Source organism: Saccostrea echinata, unplaced genomic scaffold, assembly GCF_033153115.1.
Source record: "Saccostrea echinata isolate AGI-Se365-2 ecotype Australia unplaced genomic scaffold, CSIRO_AGI_Sech_v1 ptg000015l, whole genome shotgun sequence".
In the NCBI taxonomy this organism is placed as follows: Eukaryota; Metazoa; Mollusca; class Bivalvia; order Ostreida; family Ostreidae; genus Saccostrea; species Saccostrea echinata.
In genome coordinates, this window is record NW_026889764.1 from 8,421,071 (window position 1) to 8,446,383 (window position 25,313).

The following is a 25,313-nucleotide window of genomic DNA, read 5'->3' on the forward strand; positions in this document are numbered from 1 at the left end:
GCGCTTGGGCACCGAATCAACTGGGAGACATTAGAAGGCGATAATGGTATATGGCTACATAAACAAGCAAATTCAAAGAATTGTGGTCCCCCGCTTTCGGAGTCTTAATGGATGGGATGCCATTATTTATGGCATATTGTAACTGTCTTGTTTGTGTGTCCTGTCTTGTCTGTGCACTATACAAAAAGACATAGATTATTGAATTAATAACAGTTATGGCAAATATCATAGCTTCTCAAATCTATATCAAACTTCAAGATCAAGGTCATGAGGTCAAATATCATAAAAATTACGAAAGGTCTTGTCACAAGTAATGTTCATACTGTCGGAAAGGTCTTGAAACAGGTAAAGCACATATCAAATGTAAATGCCATGTCTTATCTTCTCTCAATCAAAAGTTATTAGCAATGTTAAATTTTTTGAAAAGTAGGTCAAACTTCAAGGTCAAGGTCATGGGATTAAAAATCATAGTACATTTGGAAGTGCTTGTCACAGGTAATGCACATGCCAAATATGAATGCCCTATCTTCGCTCCTTCAAAAGTTAGAACCGTTCACGGTAGCTCAGTCGGTAGAGCGCTCGCTCCGTGATCGGGAGGTCGTGAGTTCGAATCTCGGCCGCGACAGACCTAAGTCGATAAAAAATAGGTAGCAACTGTTCCTTCGCCATGCGCTCGGCACTTTGGAGTGAAAGTTGCGGGTCTTTCGGATGAGACCTTAAAAACCGAGGCCCCGTGTCACGGCAGGCGTTGGCACGATAAAGATCCCTCACTGCTCAATGGCCCTGAGTGCCGAGTAAAGGTCAAAATTTGAAGCCCTTCACCGGTATATGGTGACGTCTCTATATGAGTGAAAAATTCTCGAATGGGACGTAAAACAATATACAATCAATCAATCAATCAAAAGTTAGAAACACTGATGAAATGTTTGGAAAAAAGTCAAACTTAAAGGTCAAGGCCACGGGGTCAAATATCGTAGCACACATAGGAACATTTCGACACAGGTAATACACTTGTCAAATATGAACACCCTATCATATCTCATTGAAAAGAAACCGTCAAAGATAAAATTTTTGAAAATTACGTCAAACATGAAGGTCAAGGTGAAGGGGTAAAAAATTATAGCATGCTCAGAAACTGCTCACTGGTAATGCACATGAATGCATATCTGTTCTCAATAAAAAGGACTAAGCAAAGATAAAAATTTCGAAAAATAAGTCAAACGTTAAGGTCAGGGGGGTCAAAAACCATAGTATGTTTGGAAATCTTGTCACAGGTAATGCACACGTCAAATATGAAAGCCCTGTATCTTCTAAATCAAAAGTTATATGCAAAGATAAAATTTTGAAAAATAGATCAAACTTCAAGGTCAAGGTCACAGGGTCAAAAATCATAGTATATTTGGAAAGGTCTTGTCACAGGTAATGTACATGTCAAATATGAAAGCTATACATGTATCTCTTCTAAATCAAAAGTTATAAGCAAAGATAAAATTTTGAAAAGTAGGTCAAACTTCAAGCTCACGGGGTCAAAAATCATTATAGTACATTTGGAACGATCTTGTCACAGGTAATACACATATATAATATGAAGGCCCTATCTTTTCTCATTCAAAAGTTATGGCCAATTTAAAGTAATGTTAAAATTTTTGAAAAATAGTTCAGACTTCAAGGTCAAGGCCACGGGGTCAAAAATCATAGTATATTTGGAAAGGACTTGTCACAGGTAATGTACTTGAGAAATATAAAAGCCTATCTCTTCTCATTCAAAAGTTATGACCAAGGTTAAAGTTTTTGTGACTGACAGACGAATGAGATTTAATGTCCCCTCGCTTTTGCAAAAGTGGGGGACAAAAAGGGAAGTTGATGATAGAAAAATTGTAGTTATCATGTTTATCATAAAGTTAGTTGTTAAGTTTGCCATCAATGTCTTTTTCTAGTAAAATATCCAAATTTGAAACAGATGGTCAGACTCTGTGGTGTCTTTTGTTTCTAGTTCAATGGGATATTCAATCAATGCAGGACTGAAAATTAATATTGTTAATTGATAAACTGTTGTGGATATATCTAAATGTCGAACTGAAGGCCACATCAAGAGCCTTTTTCTTTACATGTAGAAGTATTGGAATAAATTCTGCTTTATAAGAATGCAAAAACGGGTCTGCTGATAAAGGGCCACAAATTGTATCCATGGAAAGCCATTCCAACAAGTTTTTGGAAGACCTAGTCTTTAAAGATTACCTTTAGCTAAATATTGTCCACGAGAAACCGAAGCATTTTTCTAATATCAACTTCATAGTACTGAATTTTTTTTTTTTAAAAAATGCAGATGACTAATTACAAGGTATGTAAATTTACGTGTTTTATTTTTATTGAAGAAACAGCTGTCTTTGATATCAAAAAGCCTTGTCTTTAATACATAATTCTTTTTTTTTTTTGGGGGGGGGGGATTGTTGAATAAAGTGTTGAAAAGTCGTACGTTTTAATGCTATTGATTTTGGCAAAAGAAGATGGGCGAACAAGGAGAGCGAAATGCCTATGGTGCAACAAATATGAAAGTGAAAAATTAAATTTCAATTATAACAAAATTTTCCTTGATGTTTTATTTAACATTAAAGTATACTCTATGTAAAATCTCCACAACTTGCAAAACTCTCACAAAGATTGAAATTATTTGTCTACGAAATCACATATACACACCAAAGAAGACAAAAAGGATAATTTTCTCATATTATAACACAATTTTTCCATAAAAGTGGGTCTTCGCTCCATTTTTTTCTGAAAGTTTATTCTCAGAGTATGCGTAAAATATACATTTTTAGTAAACATCCACTATATCTTAAAAATACACAACATTCATATATTTCCGAGAAATACTTGTCCATTTAGTCACGGGGCATACCACAAACATAATTTAAATGCCATAAATTATCAGAAGTTGTGTAGCGTAGTGTTAGCGTGTTAGTCTCAACGAAAAATGATACTCAGGTTTAATATTATTTTTTTCTTGCTAGGGTTCGAACCCCACAATACCATTTTATTAATAATAGAATAATTATGGCCGAGAAAATTTTTTTCTGCAGAAAAGTTTTGTTGTCATAATTTCATAAATTTCAATAATAATAACTTTACTCTGAATACTAAATTCACAAATTGAATATGATTATGATATATCTGAAGCTATAAGCATTCTGCATGCCTTGGTCTCCAATTTTCTAAAGTTCCTTCGAGTTAGTAAGTATACAAATCTGATTGACACTACTTCTCGAAAAAGTTGTTGAGCAGTACTCCTGAAGTTTCTCTGTTAATATTTTAGTGAGGACACAGGTACTTTTGGACAGGACACCCCCCTCCTCCCCCCCCCCCCCCCGGTATTCAACCCCGGGCCTTGTTGGAAATTTTTTCGCAAATTATATTAATTGCACTATAGGAAATTATACATATTATACATATACAAATTATGTATAGTGGGGTATTTTTGTGTGGAACGATTATTTTGGGGTTTTCACGATTTTTTCCTATGGTACACATGATGAATAAGTGCAATAAATATAATTTGTGAAAAAAAATTCCAACAAGCCCCGGGGTTGAATATCGGGGGCGGGGGGGGGGGGGGGGGGTCCTGTCCACAATTACCTGTGAGTGAGGAGTAAAGAAAGAGGTTTGGTAGAACATTTACTGGAACCCGCTATGTATCTTTCTTTTAAAGGATTTTTATAAAGTTTTGGAAACCAGAATAGGCGTGGTAATTTAAATTCAATTTGGTCACTTGGAACATAAAACTAATTAAAACTGACTTATGGTTTTGAAAAAATTCAACCTTAGAAAGGGAACAAAGAGTATACTTTGGATTACCCCTGGTAGAATTAAATTCAAGTTCATGTAAAAGACAGCTGTAATAATGAGCCTTGCAAACAAAGGCTATGGGTCTAGAATTTGGTCCACATATTTATGACATTAAAGAGGGAAATTTACACAAAAATCTGCTGAGCCAAAGTGGCTCTGTTGAGCATTGTGGCCCATAGGCCCCTTGTTTTGAGATATGGGGTGCAATTAAGTAATAGGGGATAAATACTTTTAAATGTAAATAGGCAAAAACACAATCATATTTAGATACATGCAAGTTAACAAATGGTTAAAGAATTAATTGAATTTAACGAACACAACTCTATGTATTTAAAGCAGTACAACCTTGAGACATGACACTCTAATTGTTAAGATATATGATATATATTTTCCCTCGTGTTTTGATATTTCTTCATACCTTAACTTACACTGTTTTGTTGTTGCTACATGGTAGTACAGTATACATTTTAAAATATAGGACTACATTTTACAAGTACATTGAGCTTTATTAAATTTTCTCTTTGTCAAATCAACAGATTATCTGATTTTGTTACGTATGTTAATTAATGTAAAATTGTGATAAGGAGATAAACCTCGTTTATTTATTTGATTACGGTGGACTGGTGTAATTTTAACAAATGACGGTAATTTGGCGTATTCAATAATTATTACAGGTGTATACCTCGTCATAAATTCACCATAGATTATTTCTGTTGAAGTATTTTATTTTACTGCATATTTAAGTACTTCAAGTTTTCATCGTATAATTGTTATGTTGAAATATGATAAAAACTAAATAAAACTAAATAATAAAGATGATAAAGAGTTAATAGACTGCTGTGTGCGTATTGGAATCTTCGAACGGTGAAACTACTAGCTGTTAATGTCTTTTTTTCTTGCAAAAATATCATCCCTTATCTAATAGGTCATAGGATATATATATATATATATATATATATATATATATATATATATATATATATATATATATATATATATATATATATATTAGGGATGTCAACGAATAGTCGACTATTCGACTATCAGTCAAATGGACCGACGATCGAATAATGAAACGACATTCGAATATTATTTTAACTAAATAAATGCAATAAATGAGTGATAGATGAGATGGAATTCTCATCAAAAAATGAGAAACAGTCTTTTCTCATAGACAGTCGATAATCTTCCTCAACAAAAAACGGTAGATTTTCCATGTACGTATAGAAAGTACAGCAATTATAAATGCTTCACTACTGCGAGAATTAATTGTCAGTAACTGCCTGTGTTGTTTTTGTAATAAATTAACCAATATAATGGGCTTTGTTTGTAAAATCATTCATTGGACAAATATCTTTTGTTATTTTAAGTTTGCTCAAATGCAAGGAATAAACCTGTTTTGATACATCGATAATTATTAAAACAATGCGCTTACATTTTAAACTGTTTGAGGACATTTTGATAGCCTCCCCCCTCCATTTTATTTCATAATAAGCTTTAAAAAAATATCAGCTGGCAATTTTTTAATGCTTACTAAATAAAAAATGACCGCATGTACAGGCCGATTTACGAATTCTATTTATGGGGAAATAATAAATTTTGGAGAATTAGGTTTCTAAATTTATTTCATAGAATCATGCTATCCACGCGTTACGTTGCATTAATCTTGATGTTACTTTTTAAACAGATTTAAGTAAAAAGGTTTCTGAGTATGTACCAATGAAGTATGAAATAAAATTTTATTTTCAGAAAATGTTCCAAATATTCGACTATCGTTCGAATAATGCAATCGAATGATCGACTAAGGAAAATAAATATTTTGACATCCCTAATATATATATATATATATATATATATATATATATATATATATATATATATATATATATATATATATATATATATATATATATATATATGTTTGGGTATCAAAATACAGATTTATTTGACATCGTTTCAAGTTAACTCTATTCATACACACAAAAAGACTTAGAAGTTAGAAATGTTCTGCTTATGCTTGATCAGAAAATGAGATATATTTATTTAATTTCGATAATGATAATAATAATGATGATGATGTTGATGATGAGAATAATAAAAATAAAATACATGTAAAATAAAATTTAAAAAAATAATTAAACAACGAAACATGCTAGTGAAATCAGAGAATTGAAAATTTTCCAGAGCAGATGTCAAACAAGTTCATTGTGCATTGTCACCATTATCAGAATGAAGTCTGAACTATCAGTTAATTTAAAATTGTTTGTTTATTGATATAATTTTATATAAAAACTCAAATCATAGACGGGGAAGAGATACATCATAATCAATTCAACAAGTACTCAACAGTGATTTAATTATCTTGAAATAAATACAGGGCAGTGTGGGTAGCGACATGTTAAAAAATACAACCCCCCCCCCCCCCCAAAAAAAAAAAAAAAGAGAAAAGGTAATTTACACTCCACAAACTGACCAATAACCCACGATCTCAATCTGAAGAGCCATAATTACCTCCAAATGAGCTTAAATAAATATATAAAAACGCATACCTATTTACGTTTATGCAGATTATTAAAATAAATAATAATAAAATCAAATTTGCATCTACTTGTACTTTATTTATTTTTGACTAATCGATTACAAATTGTCTAACTGATTACGATCGTTCCGACTGAGTAAACGGTTACAAATTGCCATCCTTATTAAAATATGTATTGAATCAAACACAGTCATACAGTTATTATTATGTTTTTTATCACGAAACAGTAGTTTATCAAATTGTATCGAATGACTACATTGTTACATACTTGACCCTTTATCATATCGCCCTTGTTGTATAATAATTTCTTCTACCCGATGCTCAAGATAACAATTTTACAATCTATACTGTTGTTGGAAGGATGTTTATTTTAAGATCACATCCACTTTTTACCCTACCCTTTCTTTTAGTGAAGGTAAGTTAAAATTCATTCATTCAATTTCACTACTTTCTATTTTTGGTGCCTCATACACTTACACTAGGCACGAAAATTGTCAATTCAAACTCTATAGAGGCTAAATACAAATGCCTCTGTCTGATGTGGAGATCATTTTCATATTCAAGTACATGAATATATTTTTCTTTAAAGATTATATGAGTGACATGGACAGAATCTGTTGGAGAACAAGTTATAATCTCTTGTTTTTCTAATTTTGAATTGTGAGCTCGTTTAAAGTCTTTTGTAACATGACGTATATATATATACATATTTATGTCAAATGCATTCAGATACACATTATTCTGTTTCTTTCAGCTGTTCCCGCTTCATGCCATGTCTGAAGATAGCCCTTATACTGATGTATGCTCCGCATACTGCAATGCCAGCATGTTTAGTAACTGCAGCTGCATTGGGAACAACAAGATTCTGAAGTGTGAGGGAAAGTCTGTCGGAGTCTTTTTAGTCATGAATATTACCGATTCAAGTCTTAACAGCAGTTGTTCTATGACGTTCAATCAAACGTAAGTCAAGTTTTGAACACCACTTTGTTATCCGGATCTCTAGACTTTCGACTGATAAGTATGTGTATAATGCAACCCCTCTTTTGATGATTTATTTGACCACAGGTCTATGAATTGACGCATACTAGTAGATCTATCCATGTACAATAACAATTACCCCCTCCCCCCCCCCCCCCACACACACACAGTAGGATACAGAAACGCATCATCAGGGTTCTCGTAAGTCCAACACACACTGCAGTATTTTAAAAACTCTGTTTTACAATAAAAATTGCTTTTATATGTGTACATGTATTATGTGTCTTTTTTGCGGCATTGGTGTAGCTTACTAGTTTAAAATATGCATCTAAAAATTTTTAATGACAATTTTTTACAATAGCTTTATTGGTAAAGTATGGGGCCTATGGAATTCCATGTACTACATGCAGCCAACTGCTTACTGCCAACTGCCACTGCTCATAGATGATATTTCCTGATTTGTTATCTTTAATATCTTTAATACGCATGCTTGAATAAACCCTATGAAAGCAATAGTATTACAATAATAGCAAAAAAATTGGCGGATTCAGGAATTTTTAAACGCTGAAGGCGAGGAAGGAATAAACAGGAGGAAGGAGTATCTCCTCTAAAATACAAAACATCTAATTCCCACATTTCCTTGCAGACAATACCTTTTACTGACGGGGAGAGATTATAACATCAGAAAAATAAGAAGGGGCAAACTTTTAGTAGGATCCTTGATAACTATGCATTTACACCAGAAATACTAATGAAAAATCATAATACAAGGCATAACCTTTACTCTGTGTAAAAATAATTGATCGTGGGCAAGGAAGCAATTTCTGTGCGGAGTGTGTGATTGATGGGAAGGGGGGGGGGCAACAGGAATCCCTTGTCAAGAAATAAAAAGGCCATAGTCATTATTATTGAGGGAGCACTACTGTATAGTATATGTTGGCAATTTATTCGGAACATCCCAACCACTGTTTTTACAGATCTAACATTAGCCATTAAAACGATTAAATAAAACACATATAAAAATTCAGAAATACAGATACCTTTCATAGGATAAAAAGAAATACTAAAAGATATATAGCTAGATATTTTACCCTTGGCAAAAGTTATGTTATTATAATTTTCAGGAATATTTCTAGTGTAAATACATATGCTAACAAATGTTACCCAAGACCCAACTAAGAATTTGTTCTTTTATCGTATGTGACCTATTGAATTATACGCCTGCAAGGAATTGTGGGATCGAATTAAATGTTTTGTTTTTAAGAGGAAACATTTCTTTTTCCTATTAACTTCAATATAAATGGCAATTTGGCCATTAAAACTTGTTTGAATGCAAAGAAAAATATCAATTGAAATCAGGCTTTAAAACATCACCAGATTTTCAAATACTCATGGAAATGGATAAATGACTCTTTCAGTACATTTTTTAAAATTTGTTTTCTCATTTGAAATTGGTTATAAAATGACTATTTTCCTGTTTTAGTCTGTATACATATGCCCCCCCCCCCAATAAAACAACAAACCTTGGTATGAATTTGTGAAATAACAATTCATAATACCTGTAAAAAAGCGTCTTGCTTCACAAAGCAAAGAAGGGCTACTATTCGTGCAAAGTTGAGGAAAGGGGCAGAGATCTTAAGCAGCTCATCAAGTTCACTAAAGACCTCATGGGAAAAAAATGCAATCCCCTCTACCAACTACTTTGCCAGATGTTGATCTTGTGGAGGCCTTTTCAGACTTCTTCATAAGCAAGGTGACTAAGATGCGAGAAGGACTCCAACAAATCCAAGCAGATCAGTCAGACCACCATAGATTAGATGTAAAATTCATTGGAGAACACTTAACTGCATTTGATTTGACGACTGTAGATGAAGTTGAGTCAATCATCAAAAAGTCGGCAACCAAGTCTTGTGAGTTGGATCCGCTCCGAACATATCTGACAAAACAATGCTTGGAGTCACTTCTTCCTATTATAACATCAATTATAAACGCATCTCTCTCAGAATATGCAGTTCTTTCTAGTTTCAGGGAGGCAGTTATTACGCCCCTGCTCAAGAAACCAGGATTAGATAAGGAAATCCTTTCAAACTACAGACCTGTCAGCAATCTGTCGTTCATCTCTAAAATACTTGAAAAGGTAGTTGCTAAGAGACTAGACAACCAACTAAACTTAAAAAACTTAAATTGCCTTAGTGACACAATGAAGTCAGCATAAAGAAAACATCATTCTACAGAAACTGCTTTTCTCAAAGTGCATCATGACATTACGCAGGCATTAGATAGTGGGTCGTCTGTTGTCCTTGTGCTCCTCGACCTGTCAGCTGCATTTGATGTCATTGACCATCGTATCCTATTGGATAGGCTCAATGCAGCTTATGAAATAACAGATAGAGCCTTACAGTAGATTTAACCTTACTTAGAAAATCGACGTCAATCTGTGTCAATTAACTCGCTCAAATGCACCGAGCGAGTTTTTTCTTTTTGGAGTCCCTCAAGGGTCTATTCTTGGACCTAAACTCTGCAGTTTGTTTTCCAATCCTATTGGGGCCATCTGCATGTCGACAACATGGAATGTACTACCACAGTTATGCAGACGACTCGCTAATTTATCTCGTTATAAAACCAATAGAAGGCTGGAATAACTATTTTTCAAGATTGGAAGCGTGTATAGCAGATATTAGATCGTGGATGGCTACGAACCTGTTGAAACTTAACCAGGGCAAAACGGAGCTAATTATTTTCTCTTCCGAACACAACGCAACAAACATTCCACTTCACCATCTTAAAGCTAGAGATAACATTTCTGTTGCATCGCTCGTCAAGAACCTTGGCGTTTATTTCGATTCCCATCTGACATTTGAGAGTCATGTGTCTTCTATTGTGAAGACGAGTTACTTTCGTATCAGTAATATTGGACGAATTCGCCATCTCATAACAACGGATGCATGTAAGACTCTTAATTTTCAATGCGCTAGTTACATCAAGGGTCGATTATGCCAACTCTCTTCTGTTTGGAATCAACAGGACCACCTTGGACCGCTTACAGAAGGTGCAGAATTGTCTCGAGGACATCAAAGCGGAATCGTATTTCCTCCGTCCTTGCGGAACTGCACTGGCTTTCGGCCCAGTATCGACCACAATTTACGATACTGGTGCTTACCTACGTACTGCACCCTGTTTGGATATGCTCCTTCATATCTACAAGAACTTGTTGAAGTTTATAAGCCAGTTCGATCACTAAGATCGGAAACATCAATAAGACTTGTAGTAGCAAAAGTTCGAACTAAGACCTTTTGAGAGCGGACTATTAGTTAGGCAGCCACCAGTTTGTGGAACACATAAAATTGGCTCAAAATGTGGATGTTTTTAAAAAAATTGCTAAAACACACTTTTTAAAGACTGCTTTCCCTGAGTTTTAAACCCCTATGATTTTTATTTTTTAAAATATCTCAAACATTTTTAAAAAATAATTTTATGCATCTCTCATTTTCGTTTTAAAGCTTTAATTACTATCTTGTGCATTTATTTTACTATAATCTTATTGTTAAGCGCCTTAGAGTATAAGTTTTATTATATGGGGCGCTCTACACATGTTTTATTATTTATTTATTTATTTATGTAAAAATTAATTGTTGTGTCACGGGGGGGGGAGGGGGGTGAGGTATTATAGATGTTTTCAAAATAAATTTCCATTTTCCGTTGATTTCTATAGTGAAAAACACAAATTGTACCAATTAAAGACTTAAAATATATCTCTTTGTTTTTGCAAATAAGTTACGTCTTATGAATATTCACATAAATGTCTATATAAATATGAAAAATCACTCATGATTTGTATGTAGAACTATAGTTCGCCGTTATTTTCTTGCTATCATAGGATCTATACTCGTAGGATTTATTCAAGCATGCATAAAAGATAACAAAATAGCCTAGGGTAATATCATTTATAAGCAGTGGCAGTAAGCAGTGATCAGTTGGTAGTAAGCAGTTGGTTGTCGTATATGGAATTCCATATGGGCCAAAAACAAAACAAACAAAAACAAAACACACACACAGAATGAACATACACATATAGATTTTATTTATCAAATACTGCCCCATGAGGGAAGACAGCACCTTATGCCGGTTGATCCTAGATTGACTCCAGGAGGGAAATACTGTGAAATCAATAATATTCGTGGGAGCTTATTTTCTTTGATTGCTTAAATTGTACAGGTTCGTAGGAACGTAATTTCATGTATATTCCCTTATACCTACAAGAGGAACTATGGCAGTCACTTTGTAACCCTAGTTTATTAATTCGTGGAGGGTTTAATTCGTTGATGACAGGTACCCACGAATTTCACGAAGATTGAGCCACCACGAAATCTAATGATTCCACAGTGACTCTTGTAAATATGAACGTTATTTATTATAAAAACTTTCTATTCTGAAAACTTCAGAAGGTAACATCACTGTACCCCATTAGGATATTTTGCATAAAAATGACTAAGTTTAACAAAGCATTTTCACCATTAATGATCAAAAATATCTGTTATATGTACAACTGATCAGCAAAATCGTTGAATCCACACTTTTCAAAAGTTATGTCCCTTGGTCGCCATCTTTGGGAAGAAAGTTATAGAATCCTCACAGTAGCTTTCGTAGTTTTCTGGTCTGTAACTTTGTCATTTGACTGGAAAAATCTGCATCGTGTCTATCGATTTTCCGAAGATGGTGATTGAAAGAAAAAATTAAACCCCGTGGATTCATTGGAGCACACCCATTTGCTTGGTAGCATAAAGAGGAGAAATATCGTTTCTTTTTGTAGACCCCACAAAGGGACACAACTTTTGCAAAGTGTGGACTTGACTGTAAAGACTTCTATCTTGAAAACTATAGGAGGAGTTATCCGGACAAATAATAAACCCTATATGCAATATGTTTAGAAATAACAATGTTTAAGAGCTGGTATTTTTCTCATAAATTATCAAAAATAAAATCCAAGCAGCACATGTGTGCACATCTCTCATACATGTTCAATTTATCTGCAAAATAGAAAAAAATTCCCATCTTGAAAACTGAAGGAGTTATCTGGAAAATGATGTACCCTATATTGCAATATTTTGCAGATAATGATTAGCTTCAATAGGTAGTATTTTTCTAAAACAAATATCAAAAATCAAAATTCAAGCAATTTGCATATCTCTAATATATGTACAACTGATCTGCGAAATAAGAAGTCCCTATCTTGAAAACTGAAGGAGGAATTATTTGGACAAATGAGGTACCCTCCATTCAGTATTTGGCACAAAAAAATTACTAAGTTTAACAGCTTGCATTTTTCTCAAAAAGTTTCAAAAATCAATATCAAAGCAGTTTGCACATCTCTGATATATGTACAATTGATCTGCAAAATAAAAAAAAATGTTCCTGTCTCGAAAACTATAAGGGAAGTTATCCGAACAAATGATGTACCCTTTTGGCAGCCGCTCACCAACTAGCCCACCATTTTCACCAATTCAATTATTTCTCGTACGAGAAACCCAGTTAAAAATAAACAAATATCATTTTGCACACTTCTCTAGTGCATAATTTAAGATCTTTTTGTCGTCGACTAGCAGAACTGTTTATTCTGTATATAGTGTATTTCATAAGAATAAACTTACCCTAACAAAAAAAAATACTATAGTTAACTATAGTTTACTATAGTTAACTATAGTCAACTATAATATACTTTAGTATCAAAGTGTTCATTATAGTAAATCAAAGTTTTTACTGTAGCAAATCAAAGTATTTTTATTTTGGATTTCAATATTATATTTTTATTTCCCCGATTCTTACATGTATTTTTTTTATATTCAAAGGAAATATTACTTATATATTCACATTTATTTACAAAACTCACATCATTGGTATGTAATTTAAGAGATATTAGGACTCTAAATCTAAAAAAAACTTCTTGTGTATAATTTCATAGTAAATCAAAGTATCAAGGTATTTACTATAGTAATATATAGTAAATTTTTGTTAGGGTACATTTGAAGCGGCAAATTATGTGCATTGTTAAAAAACCCTTTGAAATAAATTTACCTGAAGCAAAGAAAACAAAACAAATAAGCAATAATTTATCCGTATTTGGATTTCTTACAGTTATGGGGATGAAGAATTTTGTCGAACGGAACTTGATAGTTTGGAAAGTTTGCTAGGAAACCTAAACAAAGGGAATATGATGAGGTTTTATTTTCCAGATAGTGATTTTCATGTAAGTAATTAAATGTCACTGTCTTACCTATGAAAGTGTTAACATTTCGAAGGTATGAGGTCATTTAGATTGATAAAAAAAACATGATTTTTTAAAAAAAACGTCTGATTTTTATCATTTTCCTGATTAAATATTTTTAATCCTTAAAAAAATCTTAAACTGTTTTTAGTATATTAAAAAAAAAAAAATCATATTACATGCATTATTGAATGGTTTACATGACGTTGTTATAACAAAATACAGGCCCGTAGTAAGTAAAAAGAGAGGGCATTTTTTCCAATGAGAATTTTTCCATACATACTTCCCACTCCCACCAATTTATTGTGTTATGTTGGAAACTTCTCATATTATTGTGCTGAAAATACTTTAAGCTCCAGCAATGGGATTGTTACCTATCCCCTTCGCCTCACGATTTATGAATTTAAGTTTTGCGAAAAAGCCTATTTGATTTTTTTTCTTGTCAATAATTTTTCTGGCTGCCCCCTTCCCTTTCTTTGAAATTTGAAAAAAAAACCTTGTTGCTACAAGTATGAATATTTGTACAATTACTCATGAATAAGGTGCGAAAATGTTATAAGATAAATTAGTCTCGATGTACTTATCAAACTTAAGGTTTCTGTGAGTTTTTTATGGATTCAAGACGCCTTTTACATTGAGAAACATACCCTGATAAATATTGATTGAATCTTTGATAGATAAATGAAATTGGGTTCCACTAAAATGTGTATATCCTCTTCCTGACAAACTTCAATCTTATTTTGTACTATAGATAAAACCTCGGATAAACTTTAAAGTGACGTGCAAGGCCAATGAATTTTATACACAGGTTCTTAAACTAGACAATGTGTCAAATAGTCTACCATCTGCATCTAAGAATTCATTTAGGTTTCAAAACACCAAGACGAACCTATGGTATGTACATTTTGTCTAAAATTTTCGTCGGATATTTCCTGATTTTATAGCAACACCAAATTTTCAACGAAGGAATATTTTTATCGGAAATATTTTTTGCAGGGTCGACGCTGAAATTCAAGTTTACTATGACTGTCATTCCGATAAAAACCAAATCTGTAACAAATCCGGTCACGTGGTTTGTGCGCCAGGTTACTTTGGTGACCGTTGTCAGCGATACTGTAATTCCTCTATTTTTAAGAACTGCACTTGCAGCACATACGGTAACCTTACATGTCAGAGACATTCCGTTGGAGCGTTTTTTGAAATACAGTTTGTTAAAACGCATATTCCAGAAAATGCATCAAACATCACTTACGACCTTATTGTCAAACAAAGGTAAATTAATTCGTAATACTTTTTATGATGAAACCTTTACGAGAATGTACTTTCTTTGAGAATATGATTATAAAGTTAAAATTGTTCTAACATATATATATATATATATATATATATATATATATATATATATATATATATATATATATATATATATATATATATATATATATATATATATCTTCTTTTAAGCTACAAGAATGTCACATTCCAGCAAATGACGTATGCACCTGTCATTCTTCACCAGACACCTGACTTGAGCAGGCTGGGATTTACCAATAATACGATGAGCTTCTACTACCCAGACTTTAACAGTTTTGTGAGTATATGTACAAATGGATCAAAGAGGACAAATTATATTTTTATCCCTCAAATCTGAACATAGTGCATCTGATACTTATCGTTGACCTATTCCAATGAACATCATTACGTATATTATGCTTCATCACTCAAGTGCAGATGTTCAGAATCATCTCCATATATTTCATTCAGTAAGTCTAGAGAAGTAATTAAAGAGGCTTTGTAAAGCACGAAAACCTTTGTATATTATTTCATTTTCATTGTTTTGGAAGCACCTTGCATAGTAATTCGGTATTCTTTTATTTTTCAAGCAAAACCCTTCTTGTGCCATTTATTTGAAAACTAACAACACACAACTGGGCCAAGTATTTAAGCTTCAAGATGTTGCTCCTACTAGAAATGCAGAATTCAGACCCCAGACTCTTCCGCTGCATAACGAAGGGGATAAAATCTAGTATAAACTGTATTCTTGAATGATGTTCCAATAGCAAAATTTACTACTTACGATTTCTAATGAATTTTTGTGTCGCCCGCAGAGCAGAGCGGCACTTGGGGATCACTTTGTCTGTCTGTCTGTCTGTCACACCCTATATCTCGAGAACTGTAAGAGATATGGATTTGATATTTTGCATATACTAGTATATTGCTTGGTACAATAACTTTTGTAAATTACCATGGTTTCTGACCTCGTGACCCTTGACCTTTGACCTACTTTTTAAAATAGTTCATAATGCCGATATACAGCATATCTTTGACATTTAAGAGCTAAGTCTATGCTCTTTAGCATGTGCACTGTTAGTCATGAAATATTATGAAAAATACTAGCACTACAATCCACTTGACCTTGACCTATGACCTACTTCGCAAAAAAAATACTCTGGGCAGTTCAACTTCATGAATTTTGAATTTTAAGAGGCAGGATTTTGATAATTAGCATTAATAAATGTTTATGAGATCATGCCACTGTAGTTTGAAACTATATGATATTCAGTTACCACACACACATATTTAAATACTATGAAAATATATTGGGATCAGTATTCCACAAAAGATCGTGTAGACTGACAATTGCAGTAAAGACGGACTGAAATCTCTTTTGGAGGATTGTTGGAAACACGTTGAGCTCATGATACAGTACTTTGATACTGTATCATATTCTGTTACCATAAAAACTTATATTGAAATACTATGAAAATTGCAGTAAAACAGACTGAAATCTTTTTTGACGGATTGTTGGAAACAAGTAATAATAAATGATAAATACTACTAGTTATTTCTAATGATTTCAATTTCATTATTTGTTTGAGGGTTAGGGACCCATACTTTCTTTGATTGTCAGGTTCTGTCGAAGTCTTATACTAACCATGGATGCAATTTTTTTTCTTTGCTGGCAAATGCATTTATAAACTATCATTCTAATAGTAAATAAAAAGCTGACCACTCTTAGATTTATTTACATCTTTAATGAAGCTACAAAGCAAGAGACACATGTGTTACTTGGAATACTCTAGTTCAGTTTAAGCCTTATAGAAAAAATGGATTTGATTTGATTTTACAGCTTTAATATAAAGTACCGCTTAGTCTACGACTGCATTCCACCGACTAGGAACTTTGTTTGTGATCATGGAAAAGTTATGTGTCAAGATTATCATTTTGGTGAAAATTGTGAGACGTTTTGTAACTCGAGCAGGCCGAATGGAACTTGTTACCACAACGGTTCATTCATCTGCAATCACAATCATTTTGGCGATAATTGTGAGATATTTTGTAACTCCAGTAGGCCGAATGGAACTTGTTATCACAATGGTTCATTCATCTGCAATCACAATCATTTTGGCGATAATTGTGAGATATTTTGTAACTCGAGCAGGCCGAATGGAACTTGTTACCACAATGGTTCATTCATCTGCAATCACAATCATTTTGGCGATAATTGTGAGATATTTTGTAACTCGAGCAGGCCGAATGGAACTTGTTACCACAACGGTTCATTCATCTGCAATCTCAATCATTTTGGCGATAATTGTGAGATATTTTGTAACTCCAGTAGGCCGAATGGAACTTGTTATCACAATGGTTCGTTCATCTGCAATCACAATCATTTTGGCGATAATTGTGAGATATATTGTAACTCGAGCAGGCCGAATGGAACTTGTTACCACAACGGTTCATTCATCTGCAATCACAATCATTTTGGCGATAATTGTGAGACGTTTTGCAACACAAGCAGACCGAATGGAACTTGTTACCACAATGGTTCATTCATCTGCAATCACAATCATTTTGGCGATAATTGTGAGATATTTTGTAACTCGAGCAGGCCGAATGGAACTTGTTACCACAACGGTTCATTCATCTGCAATCACAATCATTTTGGCGATAATTGTGAGATATTTTGTAACTCGAGCAGGCCGAATGGAACTTGTTACCACAACGGTTCATTCATCTGCAATCTCAATCATTTTGGCGATAATTGTGAGATATTTTGTAACTCCAGTAGGCCGAATGGAACTTGTTATCACAATGGTTCGTTCATCTGCAATCACAATCATTTTGGCGATAATTGTGAGATATATTGTAACTCGAGCAGGCCGAATGGAACTTGTTACCACAACGGTTCATTCATCTGCAATCTCAATCATTTTGGTGATAATTGTGAGACGTTTTGCAACACAAGCAGACCGAATGGAACTTGTTACCACAATGGTTCATTCATCTGCAATCACAATCATTTTGGCGATAATTGTGAGACGTTTTGTAACTCGAGCAGGCCGAATGGAACTTGTTACAACAACGGTTCATTCATCTGCAATCACAATCATTTTGGCGATAATTGTGAGATATTTTGTAACTCAAGCCGACCGAATGGAACTTGCTACCACAACGGTTCATTCATCTGCAATCACAATCATTTTGGCGATAATTGTGAGACGTTTTGCAACACGAGCAGGCCAAATGGAACTTGTTACCACAACGGTTCATTCTTCTGCAATCAAAATCATTTTGGCGATAATTGTGAGATATTTTGTAACTCGAGCAGGCCGCATGGAACTTGTTATCACAATGGTTCATTCATCTGCAATCTCAATCATTTTGGTGATAATTGTGAGACGTTTTGCAACACAAGCAGACCGAATGGAACTTGTTACCACAATGGTTCATTCATCTGCAATCACAATCATTTTGGCGATAATTGTGAGATATTTTGTAACTCAAGCCGACCGAATGGAACTTGCTACCACAACGGTTCATTCATCTGCAATCACAATCATTTTGGCGATAATTGTGAGACGTTTTGCAACAGGAGCAGGCCGAATGGAACCTGTCATCCCAATGGTTCATTCATCTGCAATCACAATTATTTTGGTGATAATTGTGAGACGTTTTGCAACACGAGCAGGCCAAATGGAACCTGTCATCCCAATGGTTCATTCATCTGCAATCCCAATCATTTTGGTGATAATTGTGAGACGTTTTGCAACACGAGCAGGCCAAATGGAACTTGTTACCACAATGGTTCATTCTTCTGCAATCACAATCATTTTGTCGATAATTGTGAGATATTTTGTAACTCGAGCAGGCCAAATGGAACTTGTTACCACAACGGTTCATTCATCTGCAATCACAATCATTTTGGCGATAATTGTGAGATATTTTATAACTCGAGCAGGCCGCATGGAACTTGTTACCACAACGGTTCATTCATCTGCAATCACAATCATTTTGGTGATAATTGTGAAACGTTTTGCAACACGAGCAGGCCGAATGGAACTTGTCATCCCAATGGTTCATTCATCTGCAATCACAATCATTTTGGCGATAATTGTGAGATATTTTGTAACTCGAGCAGACCGAATGGAACTTGTGACAACAATGGTTCATTCATCTGCAATCACAATCATTTTGGCGATAATTGTGAGACGTTTTGCAACACGAGCAGGCCAAATGGAACTTGTTACCACAACGGTTCATTCTTCTGCAATCAAAATCATTTTGGCGATAATTGTGAGACGTTTTGCAACACGAGCAGGCCAAATGGAACCTGTCATCCCAATGGTTCATTCATCTGCAATCACAATCATTTTGGCGATAATTGTGAGATATTTTGTAACTCGAGCAGGCCGCATGGAACTTGTGATCACAATGGTTCGTTCATCTGCAATCACAATCATTTTGGCGATAATTGTGATATATTTTGTAACTCGAGCAGGCCGAATGGAACTTGTTATCACAATGGTTCATTCATCTGCAATCAAAATCATTTTGGTGATAATTGTGAGACGTTTTGTAACTCGAGCAGGCCGAATGGAACTTGTTACAACAACGGTTCATTCATCTGCAATCACAATCATTTTGGCGATAATTGTGAGATATTTTGTAACTCGAGCAGGCCGCATGGAACTTGTTACCACAACGGTTCATTCATCTGCAATCACAATCATTTTGGTGATAATTGTGAAACGTTTTGCAACACGAGCAGGCCGAATGGAACTTGTCATCTCAATGGTTCATTCATCTGCAATCACAATCATTTTGGTGATAATTGTGAGACGTTTTGTAACTCGAGCAGGCCGAATGGAACTTGTTACCACAATGGTTCATTCATCTGCAATCACAATTATTTTGGTGATAATTGTGAGATATTTTGTAACTCGAGCAGACCGAATGGAACTTGTGACCACAATGGTTCATTCATCTGCAATCACAATTATTTTGGCGATAATTGTGAGACGTTTTGTAACTCGAGCAGGCCGAATGGAACTTGTTACCACAACGGTTCATTCATCTGCAATCACAATTATTTTGGTGATAATTGTGAGATATTTTGTAACTCGAGCAGACCGAATGGAACTTGCTACCACAACGGTTCATTCATCTGCAATCACAATCATTTTGGCGATAATTGTGAGACGTTTTGCAACACGAGCAGGCCAAATGGAACCTGTCATCCCAATGGTTCATTCATCTGCAATCACAATCATTTTGGCGATAATTGTGAGATATTTTGTAACTCGAGCAGGCCGCATGGAACTTGTGATCACAATGGTTCGTTCATCTGCAATCACAATCATTTTGGCGATAATTGTGATATATTTTGTAACTCGAGCAGGCCGAATGGAACTTGTTATCACAATGGTTCATTCATCTGCAATCAAAATCATTTTGGTGATAATTGTGAGACGTTTTGTAACTCGAGCAGGCCGAATGGAACTTGTTACAACAACGGTTCATTCATCTGCAATCACAATCATTTTGGCGATAATTGTGAGATATTTTGTAACTCGAGCAGGCCGCATGGAACTTGTTACCACAACGGTTCATTCATCTGCAATCACAATCATTTTGGTGATAATTGTGAAACGTTTTGCAACACGAGCAGGCCGAATGGAACTTGTCATCTCAATGGTTCATTCATCTGCAATCACAATCATTTTGGTGATAATTGTGAGACGTTTTGTAACTCGAGCAGGCCGAATGGAACTTGTTACCACAATGGTTCATTCATCTGCAATCACAATTATTTTGGTGATAATTGTGAGATATTTTGTAACTCGAGCAGACCGAATGGAACTTGTGACCACAATGGTTCATTCATCTGCAATCACAATTATTTTGGCGATAATTGTGAGACGTTTTGTAACTCGAGCAGGCCGAATGGAACTTGTTACCACAATGGTTCATTCATCTGCAATCACAATTATTTTGGTGATAATTGTGAGATATTTTGTAACTCGAGCAGACCGAATGGAACTTGTGACCACAATGGTTCATTCATCTGCAATCACAATCATTTTGGCGATAATTGTGAGACGTTTTGCAACACGAGCAGGCCGAATGGAACTTGTTACCACAATGGTTCATTCATCTGCAATCACAATTATTTTGGTGATAATTGTGAGACGTTTTGCAACACGAGCAGGCCAAATGGAACTTGTTACCACAACGGTTCATTCTTCTGCAATCAAAATCATTTTGGCGATAATTGTGAGATATTTTGTAACTCGAGCAGGCCGCATGGAACTTGTTATCACAATGGTTCATTCATCTGCAATCACAATCATTTTGGCGATAATTGTGAGATATTTTGTAACTCGAGCAGGCCGAATGGAACTTGTTACCACAACGGTTCATTCATCTGCAATCAGAATCATTTTGGCGATAATTGTGAGATATTTTGTAACTCAAGCCGACCGAATGGAACTTGCTACCACAACGGTTCATTCATCTGCAATCACAATCATTTTGGCGATAATTGTGAGACGTTTTGCAACACGAGCAGGCCAAATGGAACCTGTCATCCCAATGGTTCATTCATCTGCAATCACAATCATTTTGGCGATAATTGTGAGATATTTTGTAACTCGAGCAGGCCGAATGGAACTTGTTATCACAATGGTTCATTCATCTGCAATCAAAATCATTTTGGTGATAATTGTGAGACGTTTTGTAACTCGAGCAGGCCGAATGGAACTTGTTACAACAACGGTTCATTCATCTGCAATCACAATCATTTTGGCGATAATTGTGAGATATTTTGTAACTCGAGCAGGCCGCATGGAACTTGTTACCACAACGGTTCATTCATCTGCAATCACAATCATTTTGGTGATAATTGTGAGATATTTTGTAACTCAAGCCGACCGAATGGAACTTGCTACCACAACGGTTCATTCATCTGCAATCACAATCATTTTGGTGATAATTGTGAGATATTTTGTAACTCGAGCAGGCCAAATGGAACTTGTTACCACAATGGTTCATTCATCTGCAATCACAATTATTTTGGCGATAATTGTGAGACGTTTTGTAACTCGAGCAGGCCGAATGGAACTTGTTACCACAATGGTTCATTCATCTGCAATCACAATTATTTTGGTGATAATTGTGAGATATTTTGTAACTCGAGCAGGCCGAATGGAACTTGTTATCACAATAGTTCATTCATTTGCAATCACAATCATTTTGGCGATAATTGTGATATATTTTGTAACTCTAGCAGGTCTAACGGAACGTATTATCACAATGGCACATTCATCTGCAATCAAAATCATTTTGGTGAAAATTGTGAGACGTTTTTTAACACGAGCAGGCCGAATGGAACTTGCAGCCTAAACGGGACATTCTTCTGCGATTGCAATCATTTCGGTGAAAATTGTGAGATATTGTGTAAATCGAGCAGAATAAATGGAACTTGCAGATTCAATGGCACGTACATATGCGACAACAATCATTTTGGTGAAAATTGTGGGACCTTTTGTTACTTGATTAGGCTGAATGGAACTTGTGTCGACACCATTTCGCATCGATACAATTGTAGTTGTTGTGGTGACCACAAATTGTTTTGTTTCAACATTTTGAATCATAGTATTCGTTCTCAAAATGATACAGGAAAAGGCTTAAAAGTTTTCGTTAATGGGGATGTTAATATTTTTTCTAAGCAATGTATTACAAAGGGAAATGTTAGCAAATATTGTACAAAAATACGGTTCTTTCCAAATATTGTTACGATTTTTGATACGATTGAAATAATGATATATACTTGTACTGATGATGTACATCCTATAAGTAATTCAAGCAAACTTGAAATTTACAAGAAAAATGAGCTATTAAATGAATTTCTCACCGAAAAGGTACCAATCTTTTCTTACATATGTGATGGATTCTTAAAAAGAACTTCGTATGCTGAATTAATGATAGTTATTTGCAGTCAAAACGATGATGTGTGGCAGACAAAAGACAAACGTCTTAACAATTCCAAATGTATGCATCAGTGCAAAATAAAATATTCTGATAAATTTTGCAGTGATTTGTACTTCTTGAAATATAATATATCAAGGAATAAAACAGAAGAAAGTAAGCTGAAATTGGCGCTGAAGAACATGCAAGAATTCGTAACAGATACCATTTGCAGGAACAACAGACATGTTGGACAGGAATCACGTGACGATGTTTTTGATTTGAAATGTAACGATAACCTTGCCCAACCACAATGGAATAGTTTAAGTGTAAACCTGTGTTTTAAATATTTATTTGAGAATCAGTGTACTGAAGAGAATGGAAGTGATTTTATTTCAACTCTAGTGTTTCATGGAATCTTAACTGAATCAGGAGTTCCAGATTTTTTTCATTACTTGTCGGAAGCTTTAAGATGCACCGACGATAAACTGGTGTACAACATTGTTTCCAAAAGTACACAGAAAAAGTAAGATACTGTTCTTTAGATATTTTTCTGTCTTCGTGTAAATGGTATTCAAAGCGTTTCTCCTGTATAATCCAGGAGCCAAGTTAAGTAAGATTTGTACACATTTGATTATGAAAAATATCTTATTTCTATAATTTTATTTTTTCAGGCTAACTGATAATTCTACTATAATGACACTTTCATTTGAGTTTGTGTGTAATTGTACACTGATGACTCGTCAGGAAATAAACAAGTACATTTTGCATCACCTATCAGAACTGAACACACATATTCATCCGCCAATCATTTTACACGTACCAAAAGGGCGCCAGCATGTAAAAAGAACCACGAAGCAGGTAATAGTTTAACAAAGGAACTCTGTTTCTTAACATGTCATTTATTCTTAGCTAGGCCCATCACGTTTTAATAACAGTTTTGTTCTGCCCCTTTGTTTCTTTGTTTTGTTTTGTTTGTTTTGTGACACATCATTGTTATAATGTACTAATCTTCTATTTAATTCAAGGATTGGTTATCGACAAACTGGAAATTGACAGCGGCCATACTGGGATCGATTGCTATTGCGTTGTGCATTGTCCTCGTGGCTGAGATCTCCAAAATGTAAGTAATGTACGACAAATTGCTTTCAGTTAATTCATTGCTAATCAAATAACCATTTTTGGGGGTTACTTCAAGTTAATTATAATACAGGCATAAATATGGTACACACACAAATTCATATTTTCAAGTGGTAAAATAATAGAAAAAAAATTTCCAATGCATTTTTTATGAGTGGCTTTCTTTTTTTTTAAAGTCAAGATTTTGAAAAGCATTACACACAAGTGTTTCATATGGAAAAAATTACATTGTTAGTTGCTTATTGTAGAAAATATCGAAAATTATACCAGCTGCCATCTTCATAGTCGAATTCCAAGGAAATCAAGAAGACCAAGTTCCTTGATTGGTGGTGATGTCTAACTCTACCGCGGCCAGACAGGAAATAATCATCACTCAGGATCTAGCTTCTTCTTAATTATGCAATGCATGATAAATTTTGTTAGTTTTAAGAGTTGTTAATTCATTGTGCAGATAGGAAAGAGGAAACCTATATTACCTCGAAAGTGTACAAGGGTCATTCAATAAGTAATACAATATACAGTTTATCATAATAAATATAGAAGAATTTTATTTTATTTTTTTTAATAGTTGAATAGTTCTATTAAAGAACTTTGAATCACAGAAAATCCCATGCTTTTTCCTATTGTTGACGCAAAGGAATTCACATTTAAAGTAAGCATTGTCACTACTCTGAGCTGAAAACTGTTTAAAAATGATCTCTGCCAAGAAGATGAAAATGAGGGCGTATGTGAAAACTTTGCTTCTTTACATAAATAGCTGAATAACCCATATTAAAGATATGATTTTGATATGTGGAAAGACTAGTCTTTCATGCTGTATAGTTTTCAGATGGAAGCTGAAATTTGAAATAAAAAAAAGTACAATTAAAAGATCGCAGTCAAACTGGTCGATCGAAATCTGTAGGCCCGCACCAAAAATATCGATGCTGTGAGCAGCATGATATCTGAAAATTCCAAATTTGCATTGATAGACTTTGCTTAAACACGAAACATTTCATCGTCATAACAGTTTATAGATCGAGTTCTGACTAATGAAATAAATCTAACAATAATTCTATCAGATGGGTGCCTTATTTCTTTACAAATGCCTAAGAAAAAACACACGTTAAATGTGTGTGGAATCAGAGAGAAAGCTGTTGTCCTATTATTGCAAAGAGAGGCAAGGGCTCCAAATATGTTTTATTAATTTTCTTTTTATTAAAGAGGTTCATTAAAACATGTACATACAGCCAAAGGAAGGACTATCAATGGTAACTTTTATGATATAATTTTACTAAGGAAAGTTAAGCAGATTTTCTGCAA

General features: G+C 34.3%; 1 protein-coding gene across 1 annotated transcript; it reads left to right on the forward strand.

Moving 5' to 3' along the window:
• The first annotated feature begins 6,743 nt into the window (after positions 1 to 6,743).
• LOC133188064 (neurogenic locus notch homolog protein 1-like) lies at positions 6,744 to 23,998 on the forward strand. Its single transcript, XM_061323452.1, has 10 exons — positions 6,744 to 6,797; positions 7,137 to 7,342; positions 13,493 to 13,604; positions 14,374 to 14,516; positions 14,619 to 14,894; positions 15,087 to 15,213; positions 15,506 to 15,648; positions 18,412 to 22,206; positions 23,546 to 23,732; positions 23,900 to 23,998. The coding sequence occupies exons 1-10, from the start codon at positions 6,744 to 6,746 to the stop codon at positions 23,996 to 23,998; spliced, it is 5,142 nt and encodes a 1,713-aa protein (XP_061179436.1).
• Positions 23,999 to 25,313: the final 1,315 nt, after the last annotated feature.

Bases quoted from the DNA above. Each gene is read 5' to 3' on its own strand.
- LOC133188064 (XM_061323452.1), top strand. From the start codon at position 6,744: ATGTTTATTTTAAGATCACATCCACTTTTTACCCTACCCTTTCTTTTA. The intron at 7,343-13,492 runs GTAAGTCAAGTT...GATTTCTTACAG, and splicing joins TCTATGACGTTCAATCAAAC to TTATGGGGATGAAGAATTTT. The intron at 23,733-23,899 runs GTAATAGTTTAA...ATTTAATTCAAG, and splicing joins TAAAAAGAACCACGAAGCAG to GATTGGTTATCGACAAACTG.